Here is a 20,829-nt window from a genome sequence, read left to right on the forward strand (position 1 = left end):
AATGGTTTAATCAATAGATATTGAGATTCTAAATTGTATTAAAGTTAGATAGAGTTGATTAAGATTTGGTTAGAATTTGGTTTGGAATGGGATTGAATTAGAGTTTAGGATTTGAATTAAGATTTGTTTAGGATTAGAATTTAAGATTTGGTTAGGATTTATTTAGGATTTATAATTTAAGATTTGTTTAAGATTTTGGATTTAAGATTTATTTAGGATTTAGGATTTAGCCTAGGATTTGATTGAAGTCCATCAAAATCTCAATTAGGATTAAATTAGGACTTAATTGAGATTTATTTAAGATATGTTTGTTATTATTCTAATATTTCTTTAGGATTTCTTAGATATTCTTTTAAGATTTATTATAGATTTCTTTTGAACTCCTTTAAGATTTCTTATGGTTTTTTTTGTAATTTCTTTAAGATTTCTTTTGAATTTGATTAAAGCTTATTTTGTATTTTTAAGATTTAATAAGACTTTATTTAGTATTCTATTAGAGTTAAAAAAACAATTATTACAATTTCTATTCTATCTTCCACAACCAAGTACTTAATGTATTTTCAAGCAAGACTTCATCTAATATGACAATAGAATATATATTCTTTGTTAGAGTAGAAGCTATTTCATGGAATTGTAAGAGACAACCAATAATTACAAGATCAACAATGGAAGCAGATTATATGGCACCAAGCCATGGTGCAATAGAAAGAATATGACTAAGACAACTTTTGAAAGACATTGCAGTATCGTAAATGAAAGCAATTATAATGAAGTATGATAGTCAAGGATGTCTTGAATTTACAAAGAATCCAAAGTATCATTCAAGGATCAAGTACATTGACATTTAACATCAATTTATAAAAAAAGAAGATTGAAATGGAAGTAATTGATATGAAGTAAAATTCCATCACAATGAAAGACAGAGCAAAATACGATAAAAGAAAATAAAGCAAAATTTAATAAAATGAAACAAAATAAAATTTCACTAAGAAAAAAGATCCGGAGCCATACCTACCTAAGTATCTAATTGGCCCCTAGCTAGTCTTATTTATATTTTGTCTAATCATCCTAGAAATGTTCCTAATCAAGGATCCTTTCAAATAATTGCCCTAAGCTCTTCTTAGAATGTTCCATGGTAGATTCCATCTAATTAATTGTTCTAAACTCCTTTAGAATGTTCTATAATAGATCTTATATAGTCCACTAACCTAACTTCAATTCTACAAACTTCAATAAACTTCCCAAATATGGTTTCAACTATCTATCTCTATGCGTCAATAATACAAATATGTTATCTATATCATATTACATATATGGTAGCTAAACATAATCTTTATCAAAGTTTGGTCTTTGCTACCTTCTTTCAATTATTTTCTTTAAATATGCTTCTAAATACTTTTAAGAATGAATTGAGATTATAGATGAATTATGAATTCTTTTCTATTATAGGTATAAATTAAGAGAGAACACTTTCAAATAAAAATACACCAATGAATCCAACTTGAGTAAATTCATTAAAATATTAGAAAAGATATAACCTTAGATAGAACTTTACTTGTTGTAAAAATCCTTAAAATTTTAATCTCGTTCTATCAAACTTCTCTAGCATATTTATCCTTGCCTCCTTTATACTTATAGTAGCAAGACTTTTTGAATTCAATTGTGAACTTCATTTTTTTTTCTTTTTCTTAATTGCACAACTTCTTCACATAAACTTTGAACTTTATTATTGTCTTTTTTTATAGCTATAGGAATAGTACTTCTTTGATTCATATTAGAAATACATGAGATTTTTATCCAAAGAATATTATTAAACTCATGAAAATGTGCAATAGTCATAAATTTATTTTTTATTTATGCCAAGTATCACATCTATAATTTTTTCTTCTATAGACAATTCAAATAAATCTACAAATCAATTTAAAAGAAAGAACCTGTAATATTTAATATCAAAAAAGAATTTATATAAAAAAAGATAGAACCTTCTTTTTAGGAGATAAATTATTGTTAGAAAAGTAAAATATTAGTTTAAAGGTTTTAAGGATAAAAACTTAATGAAGGTAAAGAAACAAGTGAGACTTTTATCACAGAAAGATTAAAAAAAAATAGAAATAAAAAAATATGTATATTAAAAAGAAACTAGAATGACTATTCTCAAAAGACAAAAAAATTAAAACCCTTTGAAACTAGACTAGAAGTAAGAAATTAATTGATAAGAGTAAAAAAGACTTCATTCTTGCTTCTATATATATTATCTATTTAAGAATTACATTATAATATTCTATAAGACATCTAGCACATGTCAAATTTGCAAGACACATGTCTTAACTTACAAAACAAGTTTTTTTACATATGTGCCACATTGTTAGCTTATATCAGAAGCTATCAATATATGTAATATGTAGCTAACTTGTTGATTAAGTTTCTAATCTATCAATCACCTATAAACATATATAAAAGTGAAACTATATCTATGAAGCTTTTAAAAAAAAATAGAAGATATTATGAAATTAATTTATTTTTATTTACTTCTACTTATTTATATTACTTACATAATTATTCGAATAAATATATTTGTCAGTAACAAAAAATGAATAGTTTGCAAACTTTAATACTTAACATCATATGTGAGATAACCAACTTACTTCCAAAATAAAATAAAAACAATGAATTAACTCATATTGTCAAAGACATGAATTACAACAAATAAAATATTAAAAATCTTTTGTGTCACTTAAATAAAATAGATATAAATTTAAATTTAGTATATTATTGAATTTTGAGTAGCCATTATCAAAGATAAGAGGTTTAGAGACTTTTGAATCAAGACTAAGGACTTGAAAGGCATTGATAGTAGAAAAGAAAGTTTTAGTGTTGCCTCCATATATACTATCTAACTATGAGCTATGTGACAACATTCTATAAGACTTCTAACATATACCTAACTTCTGAGACACATGTCCAACTTATAAAACAAGTTTTCTATTTGTGTGCCAAAAGATTAGCTTGTATCACAAGCTACCAATATGTGCAACATATGGCTAAATTTCAAACATATCAACCAACTACAAATACATTTAAGTCAAATCCACATCTATTAAGTTTTTAAAAGGCTTTACTACAAGATATTGTAAAATCTATCTACATTTATTGTCTACCTAATATTTTTTTTTAAGTAAATATATATGTCTATAATAAATGTTGCTTTAAAATCCTAAAACCACTTCTTTGTTATTTAAAAAATATAGAAGATTGATATATATATATATATATATTGTTTTAGAAGAAAGAAAAAATCTAATTATAAGGTACTTATGTGATTTTAAGAAGAAATAACAAAAAAAAACTTATTATAAGAAAATAAAATTTATTATTAATAAATGAATCTATAAAAAAGAATAATTAAATATTAAGTAAGTTTAACATTAATATATTTAATTAATGATATCAATTAATTATACTTATTTAATACTTATTAATTAATAAATCTTAATTAATTAACATATGTAACTAATTAATGTTGATTTTGGATTTTTTTTAAATATAATTTACATGATTATTTCCTTTCTTTTAACCTATTTGAAAATTTAATTATTTTTTACTAATAACATTATCAAAAATATAAATCTATTTTATTTAATATAAAATAATTATAAAAATTAATAACAATTAATATTTAGAGTATAATAATGTCAATCTATTTTTTTCTTTTAATCTTGGAAAAAAATCAAAGATTATATTATTTAAAAAATTCTTAAATAAATAAATAAATATTATTTTTAAAAATAAAATATTTTTATTTTTATAAAATATTCAAAATTTTCTAATATTATACAAATCAAATAAAAATAAATAATTTAGACTTCATAGTTTTATATATTTTAGATTTAATTTTAACAAGTTTTCAATCAAGTTTTTATAAATTAAATTATATTATGATTAAAAAATGAAATGGATAATTTTTATAGCTATACAATGTAACAATCATCAATTTTTTCTAAATAATTATTGGTCATATTTGTTTGCACATAAATATGACACTTTTAAATTGATTATAAGTTTTATAATTTTTATTTCTAATTTTTTCTTTAATACAATAAAAACTTTTAAAGTTATGGCAGATATTTTACTATATTTAATTATATTGGATAATCTAATTTTGAAAATTTTAAAAATTTAATAATAAACAAATTTAAATTATACTACTATATATAGTTATTTGATTGTAATATTTATATTTGATAGTATTTTTTATTTTTTAATTAGAAATTTTCAAATTTCAAAGATATTCATGATATCAAATATAAATAATTCAGTTCAAAATCTGTTTAGATATTTAGACACTAATTTATTATATATATATATATATATATATATATATATATATACTTTTAATATTTTTTAAAAATTATTATTGAGAATTTCAAGTTAAAATTTGTATCATTATTCAATGCATTGATAATTTTTATTTTCATTTTACATATATTTATAAGACATCTAATATTTTTGAAGTTATAAACTTGTAAATTGTACAATTTTAAATACTAATTATTTAAAATTATTGATTGTAAAAATAGAAAAATATATATTAATTTTTTTCTTTTTTTAATATGCATATTTTTTTGTTAAACATAATAATTAAAAATATATGCTATTTATAAAGAAAAATTTGAACATACAAATGTAAAATTCAAAATGATTATGTTTATCATTTTAATCCTTTATGTACTAAATAATAAGAATTTTGATTTATCATAGTAGTTATACATTATGTTGAAACATAATTGAAAATAATTATTTTGATTTATAGAGTTGAAAAAATGTTGGTATTATATTTGTATAAAATAATAAAAACATTGATTTGAATAATTGATTATCTTCATATTTTAGTTTTTATTTATAGAATAGTAATTAGAATATTATATATATATTTATTTATTTATTAAAATAACATATCCATTTACTAAATTGAATGATCTTTTTGTGTGTGGCAATAGCCATTTATCCATCATATTATAATCATCATTAAAAAAAATGGATCGTCTCTAGAAACCATCATTATAATTATGGCTCTTAGCTCCACCCTCCTTGTTGTCAGTCCCTATTTCCTTTGTTTCCAGCCTTCATCTTGACCCCCCTTCCATTTCCCTCCTTTTTCCAACTCTCATTTTTTTGTTTCATTAACAAACTAATGTATGTTTTAATTTGTGTATCAGCAGAAGTTTTTTTAAATTCTCTCTATGTACATAAGTTGAGTAGATAATTTAAGATATATAATTTGATTTTAAAATAGTTTGCTGATTTAAATTTAAAAAGGAAGATATCATTATATTTTTAAAAACATCAAAAATCAAATTTAAAGAAACCAAAATGAAACAAACTACAAAAAAAATAAAAATTAAAAAATCATGAATCAAATCAAATTATTTTTCTCAAAGAAATGATTGTTTTTACTTTAAAAACATTGTGACATTAAAATATTAGAATTTATCAGAGAAATCTTATTGTTTTCTATAAATATTTTGAAACTTTAAAAGCCATTGCACCAATATATCCATATTTAATCACCTTAATATACTCAATTGCATTAGCCATTTAAAAACAAAGTCCTTTTCTGAAGTTTTTTTTTTTTTTTTTTTTTTTTTCAACTTACATACGTAAAATATATGTGATCACCTCTAATATTTTGAAATTAGTTGCTAACTTTAAAAATATACATATATACAATCTGAATTTACAAATAATGGAGGGTAGATTTGCATACAGTATATTTGGCATCCAATAGAAAATGAAGATAGAAAAGGGTTTCATGAATATTGTGGTGGAAATGGTGTTGAAGCTCTCTCTTATTCTTCGTTCGTTCTTCGTTCAAGCAAGCAAGGTAGGAATCTAGCAAGCAATGTCCAGCATAGCATAGCATCGCATGGCAATGATGGTGTGTGCGGTGCTCCATTGTCCAGCAGAGAAGAATACTACTTCACCATGCTTTATTTATAGCGACCATGTTGCAGTGCGGCCAGTGTGAAGGGGACGGGGGACGGGGGACGGAGGAGTGGGGGGTTCCACATTGCGTGAAACAGCGACAGACAGAAACAAACACAGCCAGCCTGGGAAGGAAGAGGGAAGAGGGAAGGTGGAAGGGGGTGGGGTGTGGGAAGTTGGATTGCGAGACCAGGTTTCGGTGTGTGACGAGAGCTTCGGGAGCAAGTCAGGACAAAGAAAGTGCCGGCGGACCAGACAGAGTAGTGTGGAAGGGAGGGAGGGCTGAAGGGAGAGTAGCGGTGACGGAGACGAACCAACGACCTTTCAGCCTAAATGCTCTCTCTCTCACTCTCTCCCACCCCCCCCCCCCCCCCCCCCCCCGCGCGCTTTCTCTCTCGCTCTCTCTCTCTCTCTCTCTCTCTCTCAACGTCGTCCTTCCGATCCCCACCGATACCATCCTCTTCTCCTCCTCCTCCTAGTTGCGCTCCACGGTTCTTCTTCTTCTTCTTCTTCTTCTCCTTCGTCTTCCTCTTTGTCTTCTTCGTAATTTTCTTTGCTGTTAATTTACCATGCATCACCATTCCCACATCTCCTCTCGTCTCTTATTCTAGCTCTGTTTTCTCCTCTCCACGTCTTGAGCCATCCGCACCATCGCCGGATCCCACTCCCCCTCCGGATGCAGCTATGGACGACGATGCCTCTCATCACCAGCTCCTCTCCTTTCCTCTCCAAGTCGTACGCCCCTCTCACCCTTCTTTTCTCCTCTTTTTTTCCTTCTTGGCATTCTTTACATTCGTATTGTGACCATTGTTGCTTTGAAGGAAATCGTAAAGATACCCCTCTTTTTTTTTTTTCTTTTCTTTTTTTTTTTTGCTCTGCGATCTCCTTGTATCGACTTCCTCTGTTTCACTTGCATTTTCATTGCTTCACTTGCAAGAAAAGCACCAACCTGGCCTTCTTGAATTTTACTTTAAAATACAATTTTGTCATTGGATTGCCTCTAGACTGCGTATCATGACGCTCTTTTGGTGCTGAACAAGAATCCAGTCTTTTGTGTCGAAATTGGTTTGTCATTTTCGCTCTTTATTACTTCGGAATCTCTTTCTTCTAAAAGTCTACTGTTAGCATGACCGCTGATTGCCAGCGCCCGTGTTAGGACGCAGAAGGGATGAGGTGAATAATCGCATACCTGTGTTAAAATATATGTAGTCATCGGCATCTCTGCTTGTATCTACCCGAAGTATGCAGGAAAGGTACGATTGCAGTCTTGGCGCCGGAAATATTAAGGTTGGATACAGGCAACCGCAGGGATTGCTCTTTGTAAGAAATGATTGGATCTGTTTGCTGCAGGAGGAACACAGGTATAGAAGTCCGTCATGAGCTGTATAGAAATAGAATTGCAGAGCCGCAGTTGATGCTGAGGCCTTCACTATTTTCCACATCTTCAATTTTAGGGAACCGTGATTTCTGCTTAATCGTAATTGGAATTTTCTGCTTTTGGGCTTGAATTGCTCATCTAGGTCGATTTGAACTTTCATCACACTCACAGTTATTGTGGAAAGTGGAATCTGTATGGAAAGTATTTTATTGACTGGGTCACGTCAAGTTCAAATTGAGCTTAGTAAGCTCAACTTTCCCCTAACTCTCATTATCGCAAGCGTTTAGTCTGGCTGCAATCTTCAGAACCCTTGGTATGCACGCTCTGAAAATTGTTAGCCAATGCCGCATCTTCATGATTATGCTCTTCGAGCACACTTGCCGAGAGAACAATCAATTTATAGATCGTTGTTTTCAAAGTTGTTTTTCCTGGTTTTTATAGATTGCTTTAATCTCCGTTCAAGCACTGCGAAGATTTTCTTTGAACTCTCTCTTTGCGGGTGCCCTATTATGAGTATTACCTAATCGTTTTTGTCCATTAGATCCATATTAACCTGCTCACGTATATTTCAGTGCATGCTGTGCTTTGTATATTGATATTGTTTGTTTAAAATGACCTATGCATAAATTTCTTAATGCTCCATGGAAAGCTCGTTTATATCAGGCATCAAGAACGATATAGTACTCTTGTCTTAAAGTTAACTGACCTATCTAGTAATTTCTTGACAGTCTTTTGACCATGGCTACTTTTTGACGGTGCGTGCCATTCAAGAGCTTCGGGATAAGAAGCGAGGCTCGGTTTCAGTTGGCATAGGTGGACCGAGTGGCTCGGGAAAGTCTAGGTTTGACATCTCCACCGAAGAATTGGAACATCAGCTCAAATTCATAATGCTTACACAACCAAGTTAATCTTGAACACTGTTATTGATTTTGTAGGAGAAAGTAATTCTTGCACTTATTGTGAAGTAGGAATGAGCAGTAGTTATGTTGTGAGAAGGTAAGAAACGCTTCGATCAGGGTGGGAATGAAAGCTTCGTTGCATTAAGCAAGAATACTTTTAGAATCTTTATTATGGTTTAACTCGTTGAAACTTCCCGGAGATTGTATTGGCCAATCGTGGAGTCAATCTTATGCTCGTGAATTATCAAGGATTTCTTGAATTCATTGATCTTGAACCCACTGATACTCCGTTGACAATCTTTGGTGCTGTCTCAAGAAACGTTATATCGTCAAGTGCTTGTGTCTAAGAATGAAGCATATCAAGTCGGTTCTCTAACTGGAGGCATTATCGGAATCTGTAGCCTCGCCACCAAGATCGCTTCTGTCCTTGGGGGTGCGGTTGTGTCAATGGAGAACTACCACGATCCGTCACTGTCTGTTGATGATAGCAACGACTTTGATACCCTCGACTTTATGCTATTAATTCGAAATTTGGAGGTACTTTCGCATTTCTGATGCTTGTAATGCAGTCCATCTGAAGACATACAAAATATTTTGAATTACTTCGTATGATCAAGTATGTTGCCAAAATCAATAGATTTTTTGTTTTGTTTTGTTTTGTTTTTTTGAGATTTTATTATGTCATACCATATGTGCTTTTTGGCCGCCCGTGATAACTTGTACGATTACTTAGATTGCTTAAGTTAAACTCGTGATTCCATAGACATTAGGTGAGCTCAATTTTGCGAACTTTCATGGTATTTTGGTCAAAGTTGATTTGGTTACTTATACCTCAGTTCAAGTGGGACAGGACCTGTTGAAGGGAAAGGATATTATGATGCCGGAATTTGATTTCCAAGAGAAAAAGCGCTCAGGTTTTCTTTTGATGAAGGCTCCGAAGTCCGGTGTGGTAAGGCTCTTCACCTTAAGCTCGCACTTGCCCTTACATTTGGATTGAAATTATATTTTGTGCGCTTCTGCTTATTACCTTACACCTCTCTTCTGAACTTTCTCATTGTCGTCGTTTATGGATGGATCTTCTGCCAGGTTCTCGTTGAAGGTACTTACGCACTTCATTCCAGATTGCGTCCTCTGCTGGACATCAGTGTGGCTGTGGTGAGTGTACATTATATAATTTTACAAGGTGTTTTGAAAACAATTTATTTAAAATTAATATACCTCGAATTTGTGAAAGGATTTTTGCAATTAGGAATCGTTTTCCCCGTGTAACAAGTTGTTGCAGGTCGTTTTTGCAATGTAATCAACCAGTAATGTGCATGTGGGGTTTTCCAGCAACATTTGGACTTACGTAAGAACTAGGTTTGCAGGTTGGAGGCGTTCATTTTAATTTGCTTTCAAAAGTTCGTCGGGACATTGGCGAGACCTTGTCATTGGATCGACTGATAGACAGTATTTTTCCTAATTTTCGAACAAATATTGAACCGGATCTCCATCATGCTCAGGTATGATATTTCGATCCTAGGAATCGTAATGCTGAGCTGTTTACTGCATATTTGATTGCAAGCACTGACATTTTTGTGTTCATAAACAGATCAGGATTAGCAACAGTTTTGTTTCTGCAAGTCTCCGCGAACCATATTACATTTTGAAGTCAGAGAAGCAGGTATACAAGCTTGTATTCATGCATCTGTGTTACTGAACTATGTGATGAATCCTTAATGGACGCTATGCATTGAACAGGTGTGGTGTACAAAAGTTAGGATTTAGTGTCGTTGTAGGAGAAGGTCTTCCAGATGGTTCTTTGATAGAACCAAGAACCAAGAACCAAGAACCAAGAACCAAGAATCTGTATAAGTGTGTGTGTGTGTGTGTGTACACACACACACTCACACACACATATTGATATTTGCGTAGTGCTTAATCTACCATTGTTCTTGGATTGCTTGAACATTTTAACGTGAAGATCTTCACTCAACCATGAACCTCTCTTCAGTTGTTGAAGACTTCCATTGAGATGCTGTTCAATTCAGAAGATGTGCGCCATGAGCAGTAAGTATCATCTTTTACCTTCTTCAGTCACACTTGAGGCTGTGGCTCACTGGCAAAGTCGTTGAATGATTTGGACAAATTGGAATGTAGTTCACAAATAAAGTCATTTCAATCCTTGTAAATGTTGGCTTTTTATAAACTTGGTGGTCTTAAATCACTAAAATTCTGGATAGATACCGAAATGATACGGATTGAATGTTTATCTCCAGATATATTGAGATGTACTTGAGACCTCCAGCCCAACAGGACAGTTCAAAAACGAGTGACTGGATCAGGATGAGGCAGTGTGGCATCAGATATGAACTTGCGGAGGGATATCAGAGAATTGTTGACAAATTTTTTATTATTAAACCCAAAGCTGAATTTGAGGTATGTGATGAATAAGTTGGAGCTAGCTTGTTCCTATACACTTAATTATTCCTTGTGGCGTCACAAACAATTACTTTTCGTACAACAATTGACTGGAAGTTGTGTTCTGTGTTCTGTTTCGATAGGTGGGGAAGACCACGTTAGGCGGTTTACTAGCGTTAGGATATCAGGTTGCCGTGAGCTTTAAGCGAGAGTCAGCCATTATCGATAATGGCAAAGTATCTATATCTATTGAGACAATTGATGATGTGAATAAATTTTTCATTCAAGTTAAAGGGACTGATCGCAAGGTAAGCGTCTTCTCATAGGTGGATTCCTTAGTTGGGGTCGTATCGAATTTCATTGAGTGGTTTTGATATCTTTCAGTTTGTATGCTTGGAGAATATTTCGAGCTATTGGTTCAAAAAACAAGTATCTGAACTGAAAGGATGAAACTTGAAGCAGGTTGTGGCAGCTGAAGCAGCTGCAATTGGTCTTGATGGGCCATGGATCACAAAATCGTACATGGAAATGGTACTAGATATCAAAGGTTGGTTCTTCTTTATCAACTATAGTTTGAAGATTCTCGGTGGAACATATCTGTTCAAAAGTGAGGTGATTTGAATTTTAGCTTGGTGTAAATTGAGGTTTAGACCAAACTAAATCCAAGTTGCGTTTCTGATACAATTATGAACCTGTATTCATAATAACGTTCGTTACTATGGACTCAGGTTCATATTTTCCCTGCAACATTTATCCTTTATAAGTGCAGCAGTTCTTTTTTGAAGACCATGTTCATGGTTACCGGGCTTTCTAGGTTCAAGCTTGTTTTCCTCATTTGAAATTGTAGTCCATACTCATTGCTGTCATGATTGTATATAGGGCTTCCACGATTGGATTCACCGCCACTGCCAACTTCAGCATTTTCTGGTTCACGAACACCTACACCTCCAGCACCTCTGAATAGAGGAGAGCCGAGTGTGTTGTCACCAGTTCCAATCCGGCTGAAACAGTTGTCTCCTCTGAAGCCTTCGGACACCTTGGAGACCTGGACGAGGTCGCCAACTAAGTCAGATATAGACCCAGTGATCGGGTCCTGGCACCTTACAACTTCTGTCAGAGGTTTAGATCACATTGCCCTTGTGGTTCCCCCTTCTAACTATTGTTTTGATTCTCTTGTTCCGTAATTGTCTTCATTGAATGAGTCTTGCATATGCCTTTTTTGAGTTTCTATGATAACATTCTTTCAGACCTCTTGGTTAAGGCGCTTTCTAGCATCAAGAGATTCATATGTTTCTGTGCCTTGAGGCTTTTAATAATTTTTTGTAGTGTGGCACCATAATGAAATTCGATTTAACTCTCTAAACTGGCTTACATGGGGAGTTTACACCCTGCAGAGGATGATATAGTACCTGAGACTGGTTCCTTAATTTCAGCAGTTCCGGGTTTAAATCATTCTGTGATGTCTCCAAAAGATGCAATCAAGCTTCTTCCAATGTCGGAGACATTTGACTTTGATAGAGGTCTTCTTTTGGCTGTACAAGCAGTTCAGGTAGTCTTTGTGCTCTGTTTATATTTCTGTTTGCAGATTATGCTGGCGTGAGATTATGTTTAGGAGTTTAGATGACATCTTATTTATTATCATGGCTTTTCTAACGTTGCCTTGTTTTGCAGACACTCCTTAACGCACGAGGTCCCCCTGTGATTGTCGGCATTGGTACTGAATCAATTCTACGCTGTACTTTGTTGCTTGTCGACGCTCAATTTAAGTAGTGAGATTGTGTACGTAGGATGCATTATAGAAGAAGAATAATTGGCTTAATGCATCCTCGTCTTTGATATCAGCAATGCGCATTTTCTCTCATATGTCTATCACCATGGTGTTCTAAAGTTGCCGTGTTTGTACACTGGTGCATCTGTCTAGATTTTCGTGTCTGTCACTTGAAACTTTCTGCAAGTTGGTTCTCATCATTCTCACCTTATGTTGTGCAAAGTTTTAAATGTAGTGACATCATTCTGTTACGCTGTTTATGACATTCCCCTCTTCATGGACAGGTGGACCGAGTGGATCTGGCAAGACTAGTTTTGCCCACAAGATGGCAAACATAGTGGGTTGTGAAGTTATCTCTATGGAGAGCTATATTAATGCCGAAGAAGTGAAGGATTCTAATTATGATGAATTCAGCACGTTGGACTTGCCTCTATTGCTTAAGGTTACCCCGAAATATCGAGTGAATATTGATGGATTGTGGATTGTGTCTTTCTTGGTGAATAGTTCCAAATTTCTGATAGTTTTTCATTTTATAAAGATCGATGCCACCACTACATCATACATGTCAGTAGAACTATAAAGGCTTGGTGAAGATTTTAGTTATTGAATACTAGGGTTCTAGACTTGGTTTGTAACTATTGTGTGTTGAGTTCTGATATGTGCTAATCACCTGAAAGTGCACCACTGAATTCAAGTTCTGTCCCTGAACTTCGCTTGTATTTGAATAGCTGCTTCGTGCTGTCTGGACAAGAGAAAAAAAGGGTCTCGAAACACGTGTGTGCTTTTGCAGAACATTGAGGATTTGAAAACTTTACCTTCAACCAGGATTCCTGTATTCGATTTTGAGAAAAATGTGCGAAGTGGCTCAAAGGAGCTCACAGTTACTGAAGACTGCGGTGTGGTCAGTCTGAAGCCTTGTTGCACTTTGGTATTTGATTGTGTGCTTCAATTTGTTTCTGATGGAGGAAATCCTAGTAGCATTTTGTCTCCAAAGTCTTGCGACTTGTTTTCAAACCTGGACGGCGTGACTGATGGCGTGGATGCATCAGGTCATTTTGGAAGGGGTGTACGCGTTGCATCCCAACATTCGACCATTCCTGAATCTTTGGGTGGCTGTGGTAATGACGAGTTCTTTTGCTGAGGGAATCAGGTTATATGTGCTTGCCAACATAGTATGCTTGAGGTTTTTTATGTATCCTGTACATAACATACTTTTCAAGGGCTGTGCCTCAGAGGCCCGAGAGCGGAATAAAATTTTCAAATAGGCTCATACTTGGAATAGACAGGATACGCCAGATTGTTATCAATATCTTGCAATCTCTTTCCCAAGTGTCTTGGATAGTCTTTACGAACTGAGTCATATGCCCAGGTTGGAGGTGTGCATTCTCATCTGGTTGCTAGAGTTCAAAGGGAGTTGGAACAGAGCGGACGGCCCATCTCACAGCAAGAAGTGATGACCACAGTCTTTCCCATGTTCCAACAAGATATTGAACCTCATCTTGTTCATGCTCATGTCGGTTTCTCTTACCCCTGAATCAAGTCAAGAATGTTGTTTAATTTCACGAATCTAGGCAATTCAAAGCTGTACAAGCTTAGTTTCACCATTCATAGAGGATGCTATCCAGTTCCTTGTTACGCTTCTTACACCGAACTTGAGATTGATTGTTGTGTAGTGGATTGTGTCATACTAGTTTATATGAATGTGTGCAGTTGAAAATTTCCAATGACTTTGATCCTGTTCATTCCCCTGAAAGCTCAATGTTCGTTCTCAAAAGCAGTAAGCAGGTACTGTCAAGTTTTCCCCCCAAACTCTTATTGTAGTGTGTCTCCAATATACAACTTGTTGGATTTCGAGCAATTGCAGCATGCCGACAGTTATGGTTCAGTTTGGATGAACTATTGTTTGGGTATAATGAAACACGTAACATAGTAGAATGCTATTTTCTAATCGTTTCAGAAATCCACTAATTTGATGTTCAGATTTTTACTTAGTTTTCATGTCATCACTGAAGTACTTCATTTTGTGGAAAATGTCGTTTGTGTAGGTTTCATTTGAGGAGATAGCAAAAATATTGGACCCAGAAAAGATAGTGAAAACGGTGCAAAAATTCACTGACATATATTTTCACCTACCGGGTCTTCCCAAAAACGGCAATGGTACAGAAAGCAATTGGATTCGAGTGAGAAACTGTGAAGGAAGGTTCGCACTTCTGATCCGTGAGGTACAGTTCCAGCATGTGCATCTTCAATGATTATATTGCAGACTTGAGAGCTTGACTGCGTTTTCTCTTTTCAATCTTCGTTATGAGCTGCTTCTGGTTTTGTATAATTTTATTGTCTCTGCTTGGTTTTGGCATTTCGCAGCCTATAAGAGAAGGAGATTTCATAATCCAGCCCAGGGTGGACTTTGATATTAGTGTCCGAACTGTGGCGGGGCTTTTGACACTCGGGTGAGAATAGTGCTTATACTTACATTTATCATTTGATTTAACTCTTTGATTGAATGGGTTACTAATGCTTACTGTTCCATTCAAATATAAGTATTTGCAGTAGATCCCTTTTTTGTGACTGAATGAATATTGCTGGTATTCGATGGGTATGCTGTAGTCCTATTCAAAGCCAATGTAGTCAGGAGTGATTAAATCGGTGATTCGATCCTTTACTGTTGGATTTTCTTCGCATTGTATAATCTATGCACTCTATGTCGTCCTTCGCCGGCTGCATAAGTTCGGTTTGTTGTTGAACTTGTCACTTTCAGAATTGCCTACAACAAGGCAGTGCAGTTTTTAAGTTCGTAGACATTGACAACGATTGGCAATTTCACTCAATATGTTTGAATCACAGGTATCAAGCAGTAGCTTACATCGAGGCTACAGCAACTATATACCAAGACGATAAGGTTTTCCTTATGCTACTTCTAGCCTGTAATTGTTATGCGCTTTCGATTTTTATTTATCGAACTTGTGTACGAACTCCTGTGATTTTGGTTGATATTTTCGCGAATCTGTTTATTATCTGAAACAGATGTATAATTAATTCCAAATATTTCAATTATTGCCCTCCCTGTAACCATTGCAATTAATGATGGTTATTAGTGGGACTTTTAAATTACCTCATTTAACTGATGTAAAGTCTTTCTTTTGTATGCTAACGCCGAAATTTATCGCCAAGTCACTTATTTTATGTATATACTCAAGTAACTTAAGTTTTGTAATTTCTGCTTACCTATAGGCGGAATAGGTATCCAATTGGGTTACATGGATTGTGAACAGTTAATACAGTGCTTTGTGTCTTGCTATCTGATGATATGGCACTTGGTGCATGTTGATATATGGCAGCTTCTAATTGAAGTTGACCAGTTACATAACATTCCGACTCCATATATTCAAATTAAAGGCTCCAACAAAGAGACGGTTGCAACCGCAGGACTAGTCCTCAATTTGGAGGGCAGTTATACCACTATGGTACGAGCCTCCTATTGCACTTCTGATGACCGAGCTGAAATTTGCATCTGTAACTTGAATTGAGTATGCTGGATGCCGATCAGACACTAAGTTGGAATTTCAACGCATTTTTTTTTAATCAGCCATACATAGAAATTATACTTGGAACGGGCCGACATAAGAAGGGTGTGGAGGATCCACAGGCAGCACGCCTGCAGGAACTTGTGGATTACGTTCAAGCCCAGGTTTGTTTTGAATAAGCATGGGATGCGCGTGATTCTTAGTTTTCTGATGTTATTATGTGGGGCAGGGTGTTTCGTGGTGGCTTGCGACGATTCTCACAGTGCATTAGTTCATCAGGTTTAGGGCTTTTTAGGTAGCTCGGGATTTATCTGTTTTCCTTCTCATTTTTCCTTCTTTTCCTCTGGCTACTAAGATGTTTCAGTTCGCCAGGTTTATTTCTGCATGTCAACGCCGTAATTTTGTTGCAGGGAGCCAGTGCTGGCTCTGAGATTCTTGAGGAACCTTCAGTTTTAGCGGAGTGCGTCTGGGAAGACATAAACATGCGGGTCCGGAATCTTGAAAAATGGAACATGGTCAACAAGGTCAGTGAAATGTTAAATCGAGACTGTTTGCGAAATTGTAACTAGCGTTTTGTCTATATTTTCCTTAATGAGTAGCTTATTCCATGTGCGACTCGTCTTTCGAATCATTGTTTTCCTATTTCTAGTGGTAAGTTCTGTGGGAAAGTAGGTTGCTTCGGTAACACCAAACAGTCCAAAGGAATTCCTGGTAGGTTGTTGATTCTGCTTACAAGTGCATGACAAGTGCGAAAAAGAAGCACTAATGACCTGATACGAATGAAGAGTTTCTGATGCTATCAATCTGATTGTGTTGATTTGCCATATGAGATGAGGAGGTTGTATATCTGATTCATCCTCTATATTTAGAAAGTTTACTAGGTGATTCCGGCTCACCATTCCCCTTCTGGTTGCCTTGTTAGGTATTATGGACGTTCCTCATGTCAGCTTTCGCAGGTTACTTACTCTACCACCGCACGCAGCGGTCACGTTCCTAGCACTTAATCTGACCTATCACTGGTTTCCATAAAGCTGTAAGCGGGAGCTGTAATGAGCTGTGCATGGGGACAACATTTTTACTATCGAGTTTCGAAGTCTCAAGTGGCTCTTTTCTTACGATACCCCTCTAATATCGTTTGACATGAAAGGATTGTTAATACAAAACGAGGTCAAGTTGGGTAGTGCTTTACACGGTTCACTGATATCGAACCCAAGGGCCATTTTAACATTTACCTCTGACTCGATGACCAATTTTAATTCCCAGAGCAGTACGTTCGGCTGTACTTGGCAATGTCGTGCCTCTCAGCCAGCCTACAGTAGTGCCTTTGAGCATCCCATTTATTTATTGACTTAATGTGATAAGCATTGATTTAATATTCTTATTGTAGAAAAGTAGGTTATGTTGGGCATTTTTGAAATCTGGATAAAATATTAGGTTGGTAATCACTTTTCATGATTCTTGCGACACCATGAATTGTGAACTGGCAGTGTCCTGAAACTGCAAAGTCCTTGTCAGCTTTGATTGATCACTTGCAAACTATCTGAAGTTACATCTAGTCTAAAAATTCGGTGATTGAAACAAGGTTAGTAGCATTCCAGAATTCATAAACACAGTTTTTGAGATTTCATAAATATTTTAAAGCTTGATCTCATAGCAAGCAGTTCCTAACGTAGTATTTACTAATGTGCTCTAGTTTCCACATTGAATTCTTTATCTAAAGAATTATTCTGAAGATTCTAATATGTAACTGTACCAAGAATCTGATTGGAAAAGTTCAGGTACAAGAAATAAAAGTAATTAAGTGATTTGAATCCACATGATTATTTGTGATTATTTAAAAGATTTTATTGTATACTTTACATTTTTTTTCTAATACTTCATAAAAGATATAAATTATTAAACTATGTCTTTGCATAGAATTATTCCATGCAATGACAAAATATTATTGTTAGTATTGGAACCTTGTTGAAAGATAATTACTTGGCATCACATATATATTTAGTAATATACTAAGAAAGGAAGAACTATTTGTTATTATTATGTTAATTAATTTAAAAAAATCTTTAGGCTTGTAAAAGAAGATGAAAGGTTAAAACTTAATTTTTTTTGATTGGTTAAATTTAGTAAGATATTAAAATGACCTAAGGTTGTATTAAATCAATCTATCCATCTTAACCATCATGAAAAAGAAATGTAATTTAAATTCATTTTTCTACTACTAGATCTGTAATCAATGAAAACCAATCACATTTATTATTAAATCTATAAATATAGAAGTAATAAATAGTTATTTGTTGTCTTTTGGAGATCTTATTCATAAAACTATTTCTTTAGATGTAGGAATTAGTGGTTATAATAGCTTAATAATATTTAATGTAATTAGATTTCTTTTTAATGTAGTTATTTTAGGATTATTGTGGTTGAAGATGTATAAGTCTCAAATAGATTAGATTTTTGGTAACCTTGATATTGTTTATATTTAAGACAAGATTTTATTAGTCAAGTAAAAATCCATATGTCTAATATAATAAAATACTTATTGATAGGTGCGAGACCTTTTATGCATGCTACACAAGAAGGATCATCTTTTGCCATATATACCACATCCATTTTTAATACAAGCAACATTCCAAGTTAGTATAAGATTGTCAAGATGTTTTTAAGAAAAAGAATGTAGATATTCCTTTAAAGCAACATCTATATAATTGTTGAATTGATCTTCAAGAAAGAGTTTAATTATCATTTGGACCAATCTATAACTTATCACAAAACAAGTTGGCTGCACTCAAAGAGCACATTAACAAGAACTTGGCTAAAAACTTCATATTCTATTTTAAATCTCCAATACAAGCTTTTATCTTATTTATGAAGAAGAAAGATGGATTATTGTAGATATTTGTAGACTATTGAGGGCTCAACAAGTTCAAAATCTAGAATAGATATCTTTTATTTTTTATTTTAAGACTTCTTGATCAACTCAATTAAGCAAAGATCTATATAAAAATAGATCTATAGAGAGCATACAACATAGTATACATAAAAAAAAGAGATGAATAGAAGACTACATTTCAAATCAAGTATAGTCATTTTGAATATAATGTCATGTCTTTTAGACTCACAAATGCACCAACTACTTTTCAACATCTAATCAATGATGTTTTTCAAGAGTTACTTGATGATTTTGTCATTTACTACCTAGATGATATCTTAATCTAATCTAAGAACACAAAAAAGCATGAACTTCATATTCATCATGTGTTACAAAAACTTAGAGATGTAAAACTATATGCCAAGATAGAAAAGTGTGTATTTCATATTATTTAGGTTAAAGCCATTATTTGAAATGATAAATCCTAAGAAGATCCAAACTATCATAGATTGGAATGTTCCAAAAATAATAAGAGTTGTGCAATATTTTTTGAAATTTATTAATTATTATTGGATCTTTATGAAGGATTTTTTTTAAATTGCAACTTTTCTTAAATGTTTGACATGTAAAGAAAAACTTGAATAGAGTAAAGAAGTTGAAGCATCTTTTGAAGTCTTGAAGATAATATTTATTTTATATCAATCTTGTATAACAATAATTTTTTAAAGATATTCTCTATGAAAAAAGATGCATCAAACTTTGCTTTAAGTGTGGTGTTGTTACAAATGGGAGATGGTGATAAGCTTTATTTGATAGCTTCATATTCTAAGAAGTTTTCAATAACCAAAATCAACTATAAGATCTACAACAAAGAACTTTTTGCAATTGTGGATTCATTTCAAAAATAATAATATTACTTAAAAGATACTTCTAATCCAATCATCTTATTTAAGAATCACAAGAAATTTAAGTATTTCATAGCAATACATGTTTTGAATTATTGCAAGCTTGTTCGAGCAAGTCTTTATCAAGATTTGTTTTCAAAATCATTTAATAATCTAGAAAATAATAAGGTTTTTTAGATTTTTTTCTAAATATTTTTTATCTTGAATAAAAAAAAAAGTTTTAGCTATTGATCAATATATATATATATATATATATTTTAAATCAAAATATTTTCATTTTTGAGCAATGAAATCAATATTGACTATTGATTCAACCTTTTTCTAAAGAAGTGCAATTGAGTTTGTCCTTTGATTCTCTTATTCATGATACTAAAAATATTTTTTTCTAAGTTTTATAATATTTTAAAATTTAATTTAAAGAATAATCTATTCTATTTTGAGAGATATTTATATGTTCTAGAAAACAAAGCATAATTATGTGTTTTTTAAGCTTATCAAGATTTCTTAGTAGTAGGATATTTTTAATACAATAAGACTTTGGAGCTAGTATTTAGAGATTTTTGGTGGCTTCAAATGTAGAAATCAATCTTAGACTTTGTATAATCATGTGACCTTTGTTCAAAATAAATTTTTTCTTATCATCAATCTTATGGACATCTTCAGCCATTACCTATTCTAAAAAAATTGTAGTCTTTTTTTCTATGGATTTTATGATGAATCTTTTAGTCTCAAATTGATATGATTCTATACTCATGATAGCAGATTGTTTCATGAAGATGGCATATTTTATATCTTGTACAAAATCTATCACATGTGAAGAAATAAATAAGTTTTTTCTTAATAATATCTATTGCTATAACAGATTATTCAAAGATATTATATTTAATAAAGAAACTCAATTTGTATTAAGATTTTAGAAAATTCTTTTTAAGTTTCTAAAGTTGGATATGAAACTATCTTTGGCTTTCCATCCTCAAAGCAACAGACAAATGAAGTATATAAATTAAGTTTTGGAATAGTATTTGAGATGTATTATCAACCATCAACAAGATAATTGGACTATTTTTTTTTCATTGACAAAGTTTTTTTATAATTATATAATAC

At 32.7% G+C, this 20,829-nt stretch overlaps 1 protein-coding gene across 5 annotated transcripts; it reads left to right on the forward strand.

Moving 5' to 3' along the window:
• Positions 1-6,345: 6,345 nt before the first annotated feature.
• LOC112273468 (uncharacterized) lies at positions 6,346-17,418 on the forward strand. Of its 5 annotated transcripts, none has more exons than XR_002967033.3 (26): positions 6,346-6,717; positions 8,089-8,201; positions 8,661-8,796; positions 9,110-9,208; positions 9,346-9,414; positions 9,627-9,761; positions 9,851-9,922; positions 10,253-10,308; positions 10,518-10,677; positions 10,803-10,967; positions 11,122-11,206; positions 11,539-11,778; positions 12,054-12,208; positions 12,331-12,373; positions 12,712-12,869; positions 13,218-13,328; positions 13,477-13,545; positions 13,797-13,940; positions 14,138-14,212; positions 14,473-14,649; positions 14,792-14,877; positions 15,272-15,326; positions 15,766-15,891; positions 16,014-16,115; positions 16,324-16,475; positions 16,874-17,418. XR_002967033.3 is itself a non-coding variant. In XM_024502302.3 (26 exons), exons 1-26 carry the CDS (start codon positions 6,667-6,669, stop codon positions 16,946-16,948), a joined length of 2,871 nt encoding a protein of 956 aa, XP_024358070.3. In that variant the 5' UTR covers positions 6,348-6,666; the 3' UTR covers positions 16,949-17,418. The 5 variants fall into 5 exon arrangements, 4 of the variants coding, with proteins under 4 accessions (XP_024358070.3, XP_090101203.1, XP_090101202.1 ...); XM_024502302.3 differs by having other exon boundaries at positions 6,348-6,717; positions 16,362-16,475; XM_090245077.1 differs by having other exon boundaries at positions 6,414-6,717; positions 8,576-8,796; positions 16,362-16,475.
• Positions 17,419-20,829: the final 3,411 nt, after the last annotated feature.

Source organism: Physcomitrium patens, chromosome 20, assembly GCF_059467195.1.
Source record: "Physcomitrium patens ecotype Gransden chromosome 20, ASM5946719v1, whole genome shotgun sequence".
Classification (NCBI taxonomy): Eukaryota; Viridiplantae; Streptophyta; class Bryopsida; order Funariales; family Funariaceae; genus Physcomitrium; species Physcomitrium patens.

What these genes read in the sequence shown, in the direction of transcription:
- LOC112273468 (XM_024502302.3), top strand. Translation starts at nt 6,667, where the DNA reads ATGGACGACGATGCCTCTCATCACCAGCTCCTCTCCTTTCCTCTCCAA. An exon ending in TGGACATCAGTGTGGCTGTG is followed by an intron (nt 9,415 to 9,626) that starts GTGAGTGTACAT and finishes CTAGGTTTGCAG; the next exon opens with GTTGGAGGCGTTCATTTTAA. An exon ending in ACTTGCCTCTATTGCTTAAG is followed by an intron (nt 12,870 to 13,217) that starts GTTACCCCGAAA and finishes GTGCTTTTGCAG; the next exon opens with AACATTGAGGATTTGAAAAC.